The following is a 19,185-nucleotide window of genomic DNA, read 5'->3' on the forward strand; positions in this document are numbered from 1 at the left end:
GGGAGATATATTATGCTGTCGGACTGTGACTCGGCTGAACGAACAGGTTTTAATCAACAGATATATCTAAACGCAGCGGTAGACCATGTATTTGGTTCTCATGTTTCATGTTTACACTTGAGTTATATATTACCGGCCCCGTTACGGTGTCGGACTCGCCGCCTTTACTATAGTGACCTCCAGCGAGTGGACGGAACAAACCGATGCAGTCTGTGATGTACGCGAGGAGGAGACACACCTCGAGCGCATTCTTCTTGGAATGAAACGTTCTGCGATGCTGATGCGCCACTCCGTTCCGATTTGACAGCTCGGGACAGAGAGACACCTACTGATAATACACAACGTGGATTAAATATGATTGGTCTCTGAGCAAAAGCAGTGCACTGTATATGTGGGGAAAAAGGAGGGGAGGGGGGGGCATTTGGGACTTAAACCGTCTGTCAATCAGTGATGCACTGACATCATCTACCAACTCAGTCTCAAGTCAGAATTAGATTCTCATAATTTTTTAGATATTCATTAAGTGTTTTAAAGTTGAGTTTAGGCCCTCCAATACAGCACACACTGATAGCTGGTCCTCACACATGACAGTAACTACATCAACTGGTGCGGTATATATATATGTGGTATCAATTTTCACGGGTCATAACACCCCACCCTCTCTATCTCCTCTCTCTCTTCTCCCGCTCCCCGGGTGAGTTTAAATGCGAACAGCACGTGGATATTACAATCCTCTCGAGCAGGACGCGGAGAGCAGGACGCTCCGTGTAGCAGCTCGAGGATGCAGCAGGGAGGAGGACATTTACTACCCGCCGAGGACGCGTGGATGGGGATCTAACTGATTTGTCCTGGTGGTGATTAAGTTATGTTGAATCTTAACACCTATGACAGTTTGTCTTCGGAGTATTTTTTTGTTTATTTTCCTGATTTTAGTCCGTTTCTGTCTCGGAGCGGATTGGAGATGACAACGCTGAATATAAGAGGCAGGTGGGAGAGAGAGAGAGAGGGCTGAGAGAGAAGGGAAAAGGGACCGTGTGATTTCAACGTTTTTCTCCAAAGACATGTGAAATATAACGAACCCATATAATTTCCCTGAATTATTTTTTTTTTTTTCATTTTTTTTTACCCCTCATGCATGAGTGATTAATTAAAATAATGGATTTCTTGAATTTCTCCCGGGTGGTGGACGAGCAGAATACCACATACACCAACTCCTCGGCTACCGGGGACAGTGAGTACTCTCTCCTCTCCGTAACCGGACTGACGGTAGTCGTGGGCTTCCTCATCCTGTTTACCATTGTGGGCAACGTGCTGGTGGTCATCGCCGTGTTGACCAGCCGCGCTCTCAAACCGCCGCAGAACCTCTTCCTGGTGTCCCTGGCCAGCGCGGACATCCTAGTGGCTACGCTCGTCATGCCTTTCTCTTTAGCTAACGAACTCATGGGCTACTGGTTCTTCGGGAAAGTTTGGTGCGACGTCTACTTGGCGTTGGACGTCCTCTTTTGCACGTCGTCTATAGTTCACCTGTGCGCTATCAGTCTCGATCGTTACTGGTCGATCACCCAGGCGATAGAATACAACCAGAAGCGGACGCCTACACGGCTAAACGGGATGATCGTGGTGGTCTGGCTGATCTCGGCCGTCATTTCCTTTCCGCCGTTGATCTCCATGGACAGGAGCAGCGGAGGGGAGATCAGTCCTCAGTGTCGGCTGAACGATGAGACCTGGTATATTCTCTACTCCAGCATAGGATCCTTCTTCGCTCCCTGCGTTATCATGATACTGGTGTACATCAGGTGAGTTGACCCCCTTTTACTCAAACCCTCCTAATGTAGTGCACTTCCTAGTGTATGTCTGAAATGATACCATTTTCCCCAAATGTAGTGTACTTCCTAGCGCGTGTCTCAAATTGTACCCTGTTCCCATATCTAGTATACTATCTAGTGTGTAGCGCTAAATGGAACCCTGTTCCCCTATGTAGTATACTCTCTAGTGTGTAGCGCTAAATGGAACCCTGTTCCCCTATGTAGTATACTCTCTAGTGTGTAGCGCTAAATGGAACCCTGTATCCCCTATGTAGTATACTCTCTAGTGTGTATCGCTAAATGGAACCCTGTATCCCCTATGTAGTATACTCTCTAGTGTGTAGCGCTAAATGGAACCCTGTTCCCCTATCTAGTATACAACCTAGTGTGTAGCGCTAAATGGAACCCTGTTCCCCTATGTAGTATACTATCTAGTGCGTAGCGCTAAATGGAACCCTGTATCCCCTATGTAGTATACTCTCTAGTGTGTATCGCTAAATGGAACCCTGTTCCCCTATGTAGTATACTATCTAGTGTGTAGCGCTAAATGGAACCCTGTTCCCCTATGTAGTATACTATCTAGTGTGTATTGCTAAATGGAACCCTGTATCCCCTATCTAGTATACTATCTAGTGTGTAGCGTGACTAAATGTAATTGATGAATCTTCTTCTGATCAGGATCTACCAGGTTGCTAAGACGCGGACGAGGACCATGTCGGAGAAGAAGAGAGAGGTGGAGGACAACGGAACTGCCCCGTTACACGTTAACGGGTTGGGGCAGGGGGGCGAGGAGGAGGGGTGCGGAGGATCTCTGAAGGAAAACGGTGGCGGCGGAGGGGTTGCCCGGGAGAACGGGCACTGCCAGAGCCAGCAGAAGACGCCGGTGCCACAGGGGATGTTACCCAACGAACTCAAATTAACCCCCGACCCCGACGACGGAGACGACTTTGACGAAAGCAGCTCGTCGGACGAAAACCCACATCCGCCAAAAAACATTCCCATTCCTCTTCCTCTTCCCATCAGCATCAACACCACCACCACCACCACCACCATCACCATGACGACAAGAAGGATTCCAAACCTTCAGAGAGAAGGAAGTCCACAGGAAGCAGGAAGAGCAGCTTGGCTTCGTCCAAACGCTCAGAGAGCAAGAAGTCGCGTGCCAGCTCTAAGTCCATCGAGCTGTTTTCGTCCCGTAGGAAGCGGAGGAGCACCGTCAACAGGAACAAAATCACAGCGGCGAGGGAGAAGAGGTTTACCTTCGTCTTGGCGGTGGTGATGGGCGTCTTCGTGATCTGCTGGTTCCCCTTCTTCTTCAGCTACAGGTATTCTACTGTGTTTCTGCTGTGTTTCTACTGGTTTCTACTGGTTTCTACTGGTTTCTACTGGTTTCTACTGTGTTTCTACTGTGTTTCTACTCTGTTTCTACTGGTTTCTACTGTGTTTCAACTGTGATTCACTGGTTTCTACTGTGTTTCTACTGTGTTTCTACTGGTTTCTACTGTGTTTCTACTGGTTTCTACTGTGTTTCTACTGGTTTCTACTGGTTTCTACTGTGTTTCTACTGGTTTCTACTGTGTTTCTACTGGTTTCTACTGGTTTCTACTGTGTTTCTACTGGTTTCTACTGTTTCTACTGGTTTCTACTGTGTTTCAACTGTGATTCACTGGTTTCTACTGTGTTTCTACTGTGTTTCTACTGGTTTCTACTGTGTTTCTACTGGTTTCTACTGTGTTTCTACTGTGTTTCTACTGTGTTTCTACTGTGTTTCTACTGGTTTCTACTGTGTGTCTGTGTTTCTACTGTGTTTCTACTGTGTTTCTACTGGTTTCTACTGTGTTTCTATTGTGTTTCTACTGGTTTCTACTGTGTTTCTACTGGTTTCTACTGTGTTTCTGCGTTTCTACTGTGTTTCTACTGTGTTTCACTGTGTTTCTACTGTGTTTCTACTGTGTTTCTACTGGTTTCTACTGGTTTCTACTGTGTTTCTACTGATTCTACTGGTTTCTACTGTGTTTCTACTGATTCTACTGGTTTCTACTGTGTTTCTACTGATTCTACTGGTTTCTACTGTGTTTCTACTGTGTTTCTACTGTGTTTCTACTGGTTTCTACTGTGTTTCTACTGTGTTTCTACTGATTCTACTGTGTTTCTACTGTGTTTCTACTGATTCTACTGGTTTCTACTGGTTTCTACTGTGTTTCTACTGATTCTACTGGTTTCTACTGTGTTCTACTGTGTTTCTACTGTGTTTCTACTGATTCTACTGGTTTCTACTGTGTTTCTACTGATTCTACTGTGTTTCTACTGCTTCTACTGTGTTTCTACTGGTTTCTACTGTTTTCTACTGTGTTTCTACTGGTTTCTACTCTGTATTTCTACTATGTATTCTACACAGTAATACTGTAATACAGCGTTTTCCAAAGCTCGCGAGTTCTGTAACATCTTTTCCCATCAGGTAAGAGGAGCAGACACCATTGAGCCAATTGTTTGTCTCGCATCGCTCGTTGTTTACCTGGAGTTTTTTTTTGTTAGCTTCTTTAAGTAATTTCATTGTGTGTTTTTTTTTACTGTAAGGTCGTTGTGGTGAGATTTCACTCTAAGGTCGTGTCCATCTATAGTTAGTAGGGTCCTTTGTAGAGATCCGGGCGGTGGCATTTGGGACGATAACTAAATACTTTTAAAAAATAACAAATATTTGACTACAGCCAGGTGGTAGCCAACTGTTAGTTTGATTGTATGGATTGATTGATTGATTAATTGATCGTATTTGATCTGCTTACAGCCTGTACGGAGTGTGCCGGGCGCCGTGTGAGATCCCCCAGTCTCTTTTTAAGTTCTTCTTCTGGACAGGCTACGTCAACAGCTCCCTCAACCCCGTCATCTACACCATCTTCAACCAGGACTTCAGACGAGCCTTCCGGAAGATTCTAGTCTGCAAGTCAGGGAAGAGGTCCTTCTGAACGCGGATAGTCCAACAGTATATACTGTACAGTACATGGACCCTATATACAAGTCAGGGAAGAGGTCTTTCTGAACGTGGATAGTCCAACAGTATATACTGTACAGTACATGGACCTATATACAAGTCAGGGAAGAGGTCTTTCTGAACGTGGATAGTCCAACAGTATATACTGTACAGTACATGGACCTATATACAAGTCAGGGAAGAGGTCTTTCTGAACGTGGATAGTCCAACAGTATATACTGTACAGTACATGGACCTATATACAAGTCAGGGAAGAGGTCTTTCTGAACGTGGATAGTCCAACAGTATATACTGTACAGTACATGGACCCTATATACAAGTCAGGGAAGAGGTCCTTCTGAACGTGGATAGTCCAACAGTATATACTGTACAGTACATGGACCTATATACAAGTCAGGGAAGAGGTCTTTCTGAACGTGGATAGTCCAACAGTATATACTGTACAGTACATGGACCTATATACAAGTCAGGGAAGAGGTCTTTCTGAACGTGGATAGTCCAACAGTATATACTGTACAGTACATGGACCTATATACAAGTCAGGGAAGAGGTCCTTCTGAACAGACAGGTATGAGGGCCTATATATGAACATGGATGAACCTACAGTATATGGATATTTTAGTCCATTACGTTTGACCAGAACACAGTCATTCAGAAAATACTCTGCAAGTCATGGAAGAGGTTCTCCTGATGGGGAGTCACATGGACCCTAATGCTTTCCCCAATCACATGGACCCTAATGCTTTCTCTAGTCACATGGACCCTGATGACCCTAATGCTTTCCCTAGTCACATGGACCCTAATGCTTTCCCTAGTCACATGGACCCTAATGCTTTCCCCAATCACGTGGACCCTAATGCTTTCCTAGTCACGTGGACCCTGATGCTTTCCCTAGTCACATGGACCCTAATGCTTTCCCTAGTCACGTGGACCCTAATGCTTTCCTAGTCACGTGGACCCTGATGCTTTCCCTAGTCACATGGACCCTAATGCTTTCCCCTAGTCACATGGACCCTAATGACCCTAATGCTTTCCTAGTCACGTGGACCCTAATGCTTTCCCTAGTCACATGGACCCTAATGCTTTCCTAGTCACGTGGACCCTAATGCTTTCCCCAATCACGTGGACCCTAATGGTTTCCCTAGTCACATGGACCCTAATGCTTTCCCTAGTCACATGGACCCTAATGGTTTCCCTAGTCACATGGACACTAATGCTTTCCCAGTCACATGGACCCTAATGACCCTGATGCTTTCCCTAGTCACATGGACCCTAATGCTTTCCCTAGTCACATGGACCCTAATGACCCTGATGCTTTCCCTAGTCACATGGACCCTAATGCTTTCCCTAGTCACATGGACCCTAATGCTTTCCCTAGTCAGATGGACCCTAATGCTTTCCCTAGTCACATGGACCCTAATGCTTTCCCCTAGTCACATGGACCCTAATGACCCCAATGCTTTCCCTAGTCACATGGACCCTAATGCTTTCCCTAGTCACATGGACCCTAATGCTTTCCCTAGTCACATGGACCCTAATGACCCTGATGCTTTCCCTAGTCACATGGACCCTAATGCTTTCCCTAGTCACATGGACCCTAATGCTTTCCCTAGTCAGATGGACCCTAATGCTTTCCCTAGTCACATGGACCCTAATGCTTTCCCTAGTCACATAGACCCTAATACTTTCCCTAGTCACATGGACCCTAATGCTTTCCCTAGTCAGATGGACCCTAATGCTTTCCCTAGTCACGTGGACCCTAATGCTTTCCCTATTCACATGGACCCTAATGCTTTCCCTATTCACATGGACCCTAAGGACCCTAATGCTTTCCCTAGTCACATGGACCCTAAGGACCCTAATGCTTTCCTAGTCACATGGACCCTAAGGACCCTAATGCTTTCCCTAGTCACATGGACCCTAAGGACTCTAATGCTTTCCTAGTCACATGGACCCTAATGACCCTAATGCTTTCCCTAGTCACATGGACCCTAATGCTTTCCCTAGTCACATGGACCCTAATGACCCAAATGCTTTCCCTAGTCACATGGACCCTAATGCTTTCCTTAGTCACATGGACCCTAATGACCCTAATGCTTTCCCTAGTCACATGGACCCTAATGCTTTCCCTAGTCACATGGACCCTAATGCTTTCCCTAGTCACATGGACCCTAATGCTTTCCCTAGTCACATGGACCCTAATGGTTTCCCTAGTCTCATGGACCCTAATGCTTTCCCAGTCACATGGACCCTAATGACCCTAATGCTTTCCCTAGTCACATGGACCCTAATGCTTTCCTAGTCACATGGACCCTAATGCTTTCCCTAGTCACATGAGGGCCCAACCATCTTCCCAGTTAGAGAATGCAGCGATGACATCACAGAGGGACCAACCATCTTCCCGGTTAGAGAATGCAGCGATGACATCACAGAGGGCCCAACCATCTTCCCGGTTAGAGAATGCAGCGATGACATCACAGAGGGCCAACCAACTTCCCAGTTAGAGAATGCAGCGATGACATCACAGAGGGCCCAACCATCTTCCCGGTTAGAGAATGCAGCGATGACATCACAGAGGGCCAACCATCTTCCCGGTTAGAGAATGCAGCGATGACATCACAGAGGGTTAACCAACTTCCCGGTTAGAGAATGCAGCGATGACATCACAGAGGGCCAACCAACTTCCCAGTTAGAGAATGCAGCGATGACATCACAGAGGGCCAACCAACTTCCCGGTTAGAGAATGCAGCGATGACATCACAGAGGGCCAACCAACTTCCCGGTTAGAGAATGCAGCGATGACATCACAGAGGGCCAACCAACTTCCCGGTTAGAGAATGCAGCGATGAGTACTAAAATTGCCGGCCATAATAAATTCGGTGTGCTCTGATAAACTGCATCTGTCAGCTATAATGAAGTGGCAGCTGATATAATATTGATGATGTTTATCCCCTATAGGAACGTTGATTGAATAATCTGCTTTCTACTATGTAGAGAGAGGCGGAACCTATTTCTATAAAATAAGCCCATTTTTAGTCTCAGCTACTTTACCTAACTCCTTTACCTAACTCATCAATATGCTTTTTAAAAGACAGCTTTTCATCGATCCAGATGCCCAGACATTTGTAAGCAGGGACACGATCAATATGGACACCATCCAAAGGACATTAAATCCTCAGAGTTATTTTGACGCTCTCTAGAGAACAACATATAATCAGTTTTACCTGCATTCAATACTAATTTCAGGTCAATAAAGTTTCTCTGTAATACAATGAAGGCAGACTGCAGTTCAGATAGAGCCTCTGGTCAACCGTCGGGGGACAATAGCATACACAACAGCATCATCGGCATACAAGTGCAGGTTACAAGTCCATATTGTTAATTAATGTAAACAGTAAAAAGAACAGGACCCAGAATCGATCCCTGCGGGACACCTTTCGTAATTATCCAGGAAACCTGATCGAACATCATCAGTAGAGACACACCGAGTTATATATATATATATATATATATATATCAATACATGTTTAAACCCGTTACATGCAGTCTGGTCAAGGCCAAATGAGGAAAGACCCTAAATTAACAGTGACTGATCAACAGTATCAAAAGCCTTTAACAGGTCAATGAAAAGGGCAGCAGAATGTTCCCCATTATCCATATGCAGTTAACCACATAGTTTATAACTACTATGCGGCTGATCAACTATAGACTATAGTGACTGATCAACTATAGACTATAGTGGCTGATCAACTATAGACTATAGTGGCTGATCAACTATAGACTATAGTGGCTGATCAACTATAGACTATAGTGGCTGATCAACTATAGACTATAGTGGCTGATCAACTATAGACTATAGTGGCTGATCAACTATAGACTATAGTGGCTGATCAACCATAGACTATAGTGGCTGATCAACTATAGACTATAGTGGCTGATCAACCATAGACTATAGTGGCTGATCAACTATAGACTATAGTGGCTGATCAACCATAGACTATAGTGGCTGATCAACTATAGACTATAGTGGCTGATCAACTATAGACTATAGTGGCTGATCAACCATAGACTATAGTGGCTGATCAACTATAGACTATAGTGGCTGATCAACTGTAGACTATAGTGGCTGATCAACTATAGACTATAGTGGCTGATCAACTGTAGACTATAGTGGCTGATCAACTATAGACTATAGTGGCTGATCAACCGTAGACTATAGTGGCTGATCAACTATAGACTATAGTGGCTGATCAACTATAGACTATAGTGACTGATCAAATATAGACTATAGTGGCTGATCAACTATAGACTATAGTGGCTGATCGACTGTAGACTATAGTGACTGATCAACTATAGACTATAGTGGCTGATCAACCATAGACTATAGTGGCTGATCGACCGTAGACTATAGTGGCTGATCAACTATAGACTATAGTGGCTGATCGACCGTAGACTATAGTGGCTGATCAACTATAGACTATAGTGGCTGATCAACTATAGACTATAGTGGCTGATCGACTGTAGACTATAGTGACTGATCAACTATAGACTATAGTGGCTGATCAACTATAGACTACAGTGACTGATCAACCATAGACTACAGTGACTGACCGACTGTAGACTATAGTGACTGATCAACTATAGACTACAGTGACTGATCAACTATAGACTACAGTGACTGACCAACTATAGACTACAGTGACTGACCAACTATAGACTACAGTGACTGACCAACTATAGACTATAGTGACTGACCAACTATAGACTACAGTGACTGACCAACTATAGACTACAGTGACTGACCAACTATAGACTACAGTGACTGACCAACTATAGACTACACTGACTGATCAACTATAGACTATAGTGACTGACCGACTGTAGACTATAGTGACTGATCAACTATAGACTATAGTGGCTGATCAACTATAGACTACAGTGACTGATCAACCATAGACTACAGTGACTGACCGACTGTAGACTATAGTGACTGATCAACTATAGACTACAGTGACTGACCAACTATAGACTACAGTGACTGACCAACTATAGACTACAGTGACTGACCAACTATAGACTACAGTACCAAAGCCTGGAACAAAAAAATATTATAAAGATAAAACACAAAATACTTCGACCAGGGCGTGACATTTGGAGAGATGAACCACTGAAACATTGTCTATTTATACAGTGACTACAAGCCAAGTACTATTGGAGAGAGAACCACTGAAACATTGTCTATTTATACAGTGACTACAAGCCATGGACTATTGGAGAGAGAACCACTGAAACATTGTCTATTTATACAGTGACTACAAGGACTATTGGAGAGAGAACCACTGAAACATTGTCTATTTATACAGTGACTACAAGGCAAGAACTATTGGAGAGAGAACCACTGAAACATTGTCTATTTATACAGTGACTACAAGCCAAGGACTATTGGAGAGAGAACCACTGAAACATTGTCTATTTATACAGTGACGACAAGCCAAGGACTATTGGAGAGAGAACCACTGAAACATTGTCTATTTACACAGTGACTACAAGCCATGGACTATTGGAGAGAGAACCACTGAAACATTGTCTATTTATACAGTGACTACAAGCCATGGACTATTGGAGAGATGAACCACTGAAACATTGTCTATTTATACAGTGACTACAAGCCAAGGACTATTGGAGAGAGAACCACTGAAACATTGTCTATTTACACAGTGACTACAAGCCAAGGACTATTGGAGAGATGAACCACTGAAACATTGTCTATTTATACAGTGACTACAAGCCAAGGACTATTGGAGAGAGAACCACTGAAACATTGTCTATTTACACAGTGACTACAAGCCAAGGACTATTGGAGAGAGAACCACTGAAACATTGTCTATTTACACAGTGACTACAAGCCAAGGACTATTGGAGAGAGAACCACTGAAACATTGTCTATTTATACAGTGACTACAAGCCAAGGACTATTGGAGAGAGAACCACTGAAACATTGTCTATTTATACAGTGACTACAAGCCAAGGACTATTGGAGAGAGAACCACTGAAACATTGTCTATTTATACAGTGACTACAAGCCAAGGACTATTGGAGAGATGAACCACTGAAACATTGTCTATTTATACAGTGACTACAAGCCATGGACTATTGGAGAGATGAACCACTGAAACATTGTCTATTTATACAGTGACTACAAGCCATGGACTATTGGAGAGATGAACCACTGAAACATTGTCTATTTATACAGTGACTACAAGAACTATTGGAGAGAGAACCACTGAAACATTGTCTATTTATACAGTGACTACAAGCCAAGGACTATTGGAGAGATGAACCACTGAAACATTGTCTATTTATACAGTGACTACAAGAACTATTGGAGAGAGAACCACTGAAACATTGTCTATTTATACAGTGACTACAAGCCATGGACTATTGGAGAGAGAACCACTGAAACATTGTCTATTTATACAGTGACTACAAGCCAATGACTATTGGAGAGAGAACCACTGAAACATTGTCTATTTATACAGTGACTACAAGCCATGGACTATTGGAGAGAGAACCACTGAAACATTGTCTATTTATACAGTGACTACAAGCCAAGGACTATTGGAGAGATGAACCACTGAAACATTGTCTATTTATACAGTGACTACAATAACTATTGGAGAGAGAACCACTGAAACATTGTCTATTTATACAGTGACTACAAGCCAAGGACTATTGGAGAGAGAACCACTGAAACATTGTCTATTTATACAGTGACTACAAGCCATGGACTATTGGAGAGAGAACCACTGAAACATTGTCTATTTATACAGTGACTACAAGCCAAGGACTATTGGAGAGATGAACCACTGAAACATTGTCTATTTATACAGTGACTACAATAACTATTGGAGAGAGAACCACTGAAACATTGTCTATTTATACAGTGACTACAAGCCATGGACTATTGGAGAGAGAACCACTGAAACATTGTCTATTTATACAGTGACTACAAGCCAAGGACTATTGGAGGGATGAACCACTGAAACATTGTCTATTTATACAGTGACTACAATAACTATTGGAGAGAGAACCACTGAAACATTGTCTATTTATACAGTGACTACAAGCCATAGACTATTGGAGAGAGAACCACTGAAACATTGTCTATTTACACAGTGACTACAAGAACTATTGGAGAGATGAACCACTGAAACATTGTCTATTTATACAGTGACTACAAGGACTATTGGAGAGAGAACCACTGAAACATTGTCTATTTATACAGTGACTACAAGCCAAGGACTATTGGAGAGAGAACCACTGAAACATTGTCTATTTACACAGTGACTACAAGCCATGGACTATTGGAGAGAGAACCACTGAAACATTGTCTATTTACACAGTGACTACAAGCCAAGGACTATTGGAGAGAGAACCACTGAAACATTGTCTATTAATACAGTGACTACAAGCCAAGGACTATTGGAGAGAGAACCACTGAAACATTGTCTATTTACACAGTGACTACAAGCCAAGGACTATTGGAGAGAGAACTACTGAAACATTGTCTATTTATACAGTGACGACAAGCCATGGACTATTGGAGAGAGAACCACTGAAACATTGTCTATTTATACAGTGACTACAAGCCAAGGACTATTGGAGAGAGAACCACTGAAACATTGTCTATTTATACAGTGACTACAAGGACTATTGGAGAGAGAACCACTGAAACATTGTCTATTTATACAGTGACTACAAGCCAAGGACTATTGGAGAGAGAACCACTGAAACATTGTCTATTTATACAGTGACTACAAGGACTATTGGAGAGAGAACCACTGAAACATTGTCTATTTATACAGTGACTACAAGCCAAGGACTATTGGAGAGAGAACCACTGAAACATTGTCTATTTATACAGTGACTACAAGCCATGGACTATTGGAGAGAGAACCACTGAAACATTGTCTATTTATACAGTGACTACAAGCCAAGGACTATTGGAGAGAGAACCACTGAAACATTGTCTATTTATACAGTGACTACAAGCCATGGACTATTGGAGAGAGAACCACTGAAACATTGTCTATTTATACAGTGACTACAAGCCAAGGACTATTGGAGAGAGAACCACTGAAACATTGTCTATTTATACAGTGACTACAAGGACTATTGGAGAGAGAACCACTGAAACATTGTCTATTTATACAGTGACTACAAGGACTATTGGAGAGAGAACCACTGAAACATTGTCTATTTATACAGTGACTACAAGCCAAGGACTATTGGAGAGAGAACCACTGAAACATTGTCTAATTATACAGTGACTACAAGCCATGGACTATTGGAGAGAGAACCACTGAAACATTGTCTATTTATACAGTGACTACAAGCCAAGGACTATTGGAGAGAGAACCACTGAAACATTGTCTATTTATACAGTGACTACAAGCCATGGACTATTGGAGAGAGAACCACTGAAACATTGTCTATTTATACAGTGACTACAAGCCAAGGACTATTGGAGAGAGAACCACTGAAACATTGTCTATTTACACAGTGACTACAAGAACTATTGGAGAGAGAACCACTGAAACATTGTCTATTTATACAGTGACTACAAGGACTATTGGAGAGAGACGGACAGAGGGACGGACAGAGGGACGGACAGAGGGACGGACAGAGGGACGGACAGAGGGACGGACAGAGGGACGGACAGAGGGACGTTGGATGGGTACAATACAAGCCGTTGACGACAGTCGATAGCAACTGGCACTTTGATTAATATAAGTGACTTCTGTGTTCTTATGGCCTTGACAATCCACATACACACGACAGCTGTGACATCACAGTAGACAACACAGTATTGATCTGTTATACGAACGTCCTCGCACACTGAGTGTGTGCTTCCAAAATGGCACCCTATTCCCTATTTAGTACACTACTTTTGACCGGGGCCCATAGGGTTTGAACAGGACCCATAGGGTTTGAACAGGGCCCATAGGGTTTGAACAGGACCCATAGGGTTTGAACAGGACCATTATCTCCAAATTCTTCAGTTTAGTCATTATCTCCTAATTCTTAAGGTTTAGTCATTATCTCCTAAATCTTAAGGTTTGTCATTATCTCCTACTTCTTAAAGTTTAGTCATTATCTCCAAATTCTTCAGTTTAGGCATTATCTCCTAATTCTTCAGTTTAGGCATTATCTCCTAATTCTTAAGGTTTAGTCATTATCTCCTAATTCTTAAGGTTTAGGCATTATCTCCTAATTCTTAAGGTTTAGTCACGATCTCCTAATTCTTTGGGGTTAGTCATTATCTCCTAATTCTTCAGGTTAGTCATTATCTCCTAATTGTTAAGGTTTAGTCATTATCTCCTCATTCTTAAGGTTGAGACATTATCTCCTAATTCTTCAGTTTAGGCATTATCTCCTAATTCTTCAATTTAGGCATTATCTCCTAATTCTTCAGTTTAGGCATTATCTCCTAATTCTTCAGTTTAGGCATTATCTCCTAATTCTTCAGTTTAGGCATTATCCCCTAATTCTTCAGTTTAGGCATTATCTCCTAATTCTTCAGTTTAGGCATTATCTCCTAAGCCTAGTGACCAGTTTCCACATCTTCTCCTCAGACATGGGTGAACGTCGAATACCATTTAGGATCACCCGAATGTTAATGGTTCTGCTCTCCTCCTCTGTTAAAACCAAATGGAATAAGCTACCGTGTGTGTGTGTGTGTGTGTGTGTGTGTGTGTGTGTGTGTGTGTGTGTGTGTGTGTGTGTGTGTGTGTGTGTGTGTGTGTGTGTGCGATGTTTGTGGGTATGTGAAAGAGAAAGGGTGTGAGAGAGAGAGGTTGAGAGATTGAGCATGAGAGAGAGGGAGAGAGAGAGGGAGAGAGAGTGAGTAAGTGTTTTCAGAATGTGACTTTCGCCTTCTCCCAGCTGCTAGATGAAATGTGTGTGTGTGTGTGTGTGTGTGTGTGTGTGTGTGTGTGTGTGTGTGTGTGTGTGTGTGTGTGTGTGTGTGTGTGTGTGTGTGTGTGTGTGTGTGTGTGTGTGTCAGCGTGCGTTCGTGCGACTCCAGTGTGTGTGTGTGTGTGAGCATGCGACTGCAGTGTGTGTATGTGAGTGTCCGTGCGACTCCAGTGTGTGTGAGCATGCGACTGCACTGTGTGTATGTGAGTGTCCGTGCGACTGCAGTGTGTGAGACTGAGAACACCGTACCACTCTCTGGGGAGTGTCTGTATCAGTGTGTGTGGAACTTCAGTGTGTGTGTGTGTTAGTGTGTGTGAATGTGTGTATGTCTGTTAGTGTGTGTGTGCCTGTTAGTGTGTGTATGTCTCTCTCACTCTCTGGGGAGTGTCTGTATCAGTGTGTGGAACCTCAGTGTGTGTTAGTGTGTGTGTGCCTGTTAGTCTGTGTGTGTGCCTGTTAGTGTGTGTGTGCCTGTTAGTGTGTGTGTGCCTGTTAGTGTGTGTGTGTGTCTGTTAGTGTGTGTGTGCCTGTTAGTGTGTGTGTGCCTGTTAGTGTGTGTGTGCCTGTTAGTGTGTGTGTGCCTGTTAGTGTGTGTGTGCCTGTTAGTGTGTGTGTGCCTGTTAGTGTGTGTGTGCCTGTTAGTGTGTGTGTGCCTGTTAGTGTGTGTGTGTGTCTCTCTCTCTCTGGAGAGTGAATGCATCAGTGGAGGAGTCTAAACTACTCCTATTCTGTGACTCAATTTATCATCCTATTGTCATCAAAGATCTCTCTCTCTCTCTCTCTCTCTCTCTCTCTCTCTCTCTCTCTCTCTCTCTCTCTCTCTCTCAACCTAAATGCCATGAAACAATGATATGTCTTTAAATACTTCTATCGTTAGCTATATTTAATTAATTTATTTATTTATTTATTTATTGTGTCAAGATCTAGACACTGTTGTTATGTTTCCCCTTGTATATACTTTGAACAGTGCCATTACCTTATAGGGTGTGTTACAAATTGCACCCTATTCCTTAGCAAAACATAGTGTACTACTTCAGCAAAACATATATAGGAATAGTGTGCTGTTTGCGATGCCTCCATTGTCTAACTCCATTGTATAATCAATTATATGTTGTCAAATTCAAAACGAGGAATAAATAAATAAATATAAATATCTCGTTTTGTATTCCAGAATAATGAATACTTCTTTTTGATTGATTTTCAAGTTCACATAAGAGTATTGTTTTTCGTCCGTTTTGTATCGTCTTGTAATAATGGGTGTAGATCCCAAAACGGCACGCTGTTCCCTATACAGGGCACTACTTCTAACCAGGACTCATAGAAGTAGTGCACTACATAGGGAATGAGGTACCGACTTAGGACTCGTTAGCACAGGAATAATGAATACATCTTTTCGATTGATTTTCAAGTTCACTGATACTACAAGTAATACTGATACGACAGATATTTCTGATACTACAGATACTACGGATACTAAAAACACGACACATACTACAGACACTACTGATTCTACAGATACTGAGGATAATACTGATACTACTGATACTACAGATACTACTGATACTACAGATAATACTGATACTACTGATTCTACTGATACTACAGATAATACTGATACTACAGATACTACGGATACTAAAAACACTACACATACTACAGACACTACTCATTCTACAGATACTGAGGATAATACTGATACTACAGATACTACAGATACTACTGATTCTACGGATACTGCAGATAATACTGATACTACTGATACTACAGATACTACTGATACTACAGATAATACTGATACTACTGATACTACAGATACTACTGATACTACAGATAATACTGATACTACTGATACTACAGATACTACTGATACTACAGATAATACTGATACTACTGATACTACGGATACTGCAGATAATACTGATACTACTGATACTACAGATACTACTGATACTACAGATAATACTGATACTACTGATACTACGGATACTACTGATACTACAGATAATACTGATACTGATACTACTGATACTACAGATAATACTGATACTACTGATACTACAGATACTACTGATACTACAGATAATACTGATACTACTGATACTACTGATACTACTGATACTACAGATACTACTGATACTACAGATAATACTGATACTACTGATACTACTGATACTACTGATACTACAGATACTACTGATACTGGGGATAATACTGATGTACAGATACTACTGATACTACGGATACTACTGATACTACAGATAATACTGATACTACGGATACTACTGATACTACAGATACTACTGATACTACAGATACTACTGATACTACGGATACTACTGATACTACGGATACTACGGATACTACAGATAATACTGATTCTACAGATACTGCAGATAATACTGATACTACAGATACCTCTGGGCTGGGGTTAGGCGCTGTACTTCCATACTGTTCCTGTACCATACTGGGCGTGTGGTTAAGTGCACACAAAGACACTATTTCAAATTATTATTATTTTTATTATTTTAAACTTTTTACGATATGGAAAATCATGTGTGGGCATTTTGAGATACCCTGGTATACAGTATCCCAGTATGGTCCTTCTGTAGCTCAGTTGGTAGAGCATGGCGCTTGTAACGCCAGGGTAGTGGGTTCGATTCCCGGGACCACCCATGTAGAATGTATGCACACATGACTGTAAGTCGCTTTGGATAAAAGCGTCTGCTAAATGGCATATATTATTATATTATTATATAGATACTACGGATACTAAAAACATGACACATACTACAGACACTACTGATTCTACAGATACTGAGGATAATACTGATAATACTGATACTACAGACACTACTGATTCTACTGATACTACAGATACTACTGATACTACAGATAATACTGATACTGCAGATATTACTGATACTACTGATATTACTGATACTACTGATTCTACAGATACTGCAGATAATACTGATACTACAGATATTACTGATACTACGGATACTAAAAACACTACACATACTACAGACACTACTGATTCTACAGATACTGCAGATAATACTGATACTACAGATATTACTGATACTACTGATTCTACAGATACTGCAGATAATACTGATACTACAGATATTACTGATACTACTGATTCTACAGATATTACTGATACTACTGATTCTACAGATACTGCAGATAATACTGATACTACAGATATTACTGATACTACAGATATTACTGATACTACTGATTCTACAGATACTGCAGATAATACTGATACTACAGATATTACTGATACTACTGATTCTACAGATATTACTGATACTACTGATTCTACAGATACTACTGATACTACGGATACTGCAGATAATACTGATACTACAGATATTACTGATACTACTGATTCTACAGATACTGCAGATAATACTGATACTGATACTACAGACAGTACTGATACTGCAGATAATACTGATGCGACAGATATTACGGATACTAAAAACACTACACATACTACAGACACTACTGATTCTACAGATACTGAGGATAATACTGATACTACAGATACTACAGACAGTACTGATACTGCAGATAATACTGATACGACAGATATGGATACTAAAAACACTACACATACTACAGACACTACTGATTCTACAGATACCTGAGGATAATACTGATACTACAGATACTACAGACAGTACTGATACTGCAGATAATACTGATACGACAGATATTACGGATACTAAAAACACTACACATACTACAGACACTACTGATTCTACAGATACTGAGGATAATACTGATACTACAGATACTACAGACAGTACTGATACTGCAGATAATACTGATACGACAGATATTACGGATACTAAAAACACTACACATACTACAGACACTACTGATTCTACAGATACTGAGGATAATACTGATACTACAGATACTACAGACAGTACTGATACTGCAGATAATACTGATACGACAGATATTACGGATACTAAAAACACTACACATACTACAGACACTACTGATTCTACAGATACTGAGGATAATACTGATACTACAGATATTACTGATACTACTGAACCTACAGATAAGACTGATACTACAGATATTATGGATACTACTGATACTACAGATACTATAGATACTACTGATACTACAGATACTATAGATACTACTGATACTACAGATACTGCAGATAATACTGACACTACAGATACTACAGACAGTACTGATACTGCAGATAATACTGATACGACAGATATTACGGATACTAAAAACACGACACATACTACAGACACTACTGATTCTACAGATACTGCAGATAATACTGATACTACAGATATTACTGATACTAAAACATGACACATACTACAGACACTACTGATTCTACAGATACTGAGGATAATACTGATACTA

General features: G+C 41.5%; 1 protein-coding gene across 1 annotated transcript; it reads left to right on the plus strand.

Moving 5' to 3' along the window:
- Positions 1 to 1,155: 1,155 nt before the first annotated feature.
- On the plus strand, positions 1,156 to 5,779 carry LOC118382151 (alpha-2C adrenergic receptor-like). The gene is made up of 5 exons (XM_052465073.1): positions 1,156 to 1,796; positions 2,484 to 2,799; positions 2,856 to 3,130; positions 4,591 to 5,051; positions 5,126 to 5,779. Exons 1-4 carry the CDS (start codon positions 1,156 to 1,158, stop codon positions 4,766 to 4,768), a joined length of 1,410 nt encoding a protein of 469 aa, XP_052321033.1. The 3' UTR covers positions 4,769 to 5,051; positions 5,126 to 5,779.
- The last annotated feature ends 13,406 nt before the right edge of the window (positions 5,780 to 19,185 follow it).

The sequence above is a fragment of the Oncorhynchus keta genome, chromosome 16 (assembly GCF_023373465.1).
Source record: "Oncorhynchus keta strain PuntledgeMale-10-30-2019 chromosome 16, Oket_V2, whole genome shotgun sequence".
Lineage (NCBI taxonomy): Eukaryota > Metazoa > Chordata > Actinopteri > Salmoniformes > Salmonidae > Oncorhynchus > Oncorhynchus keta.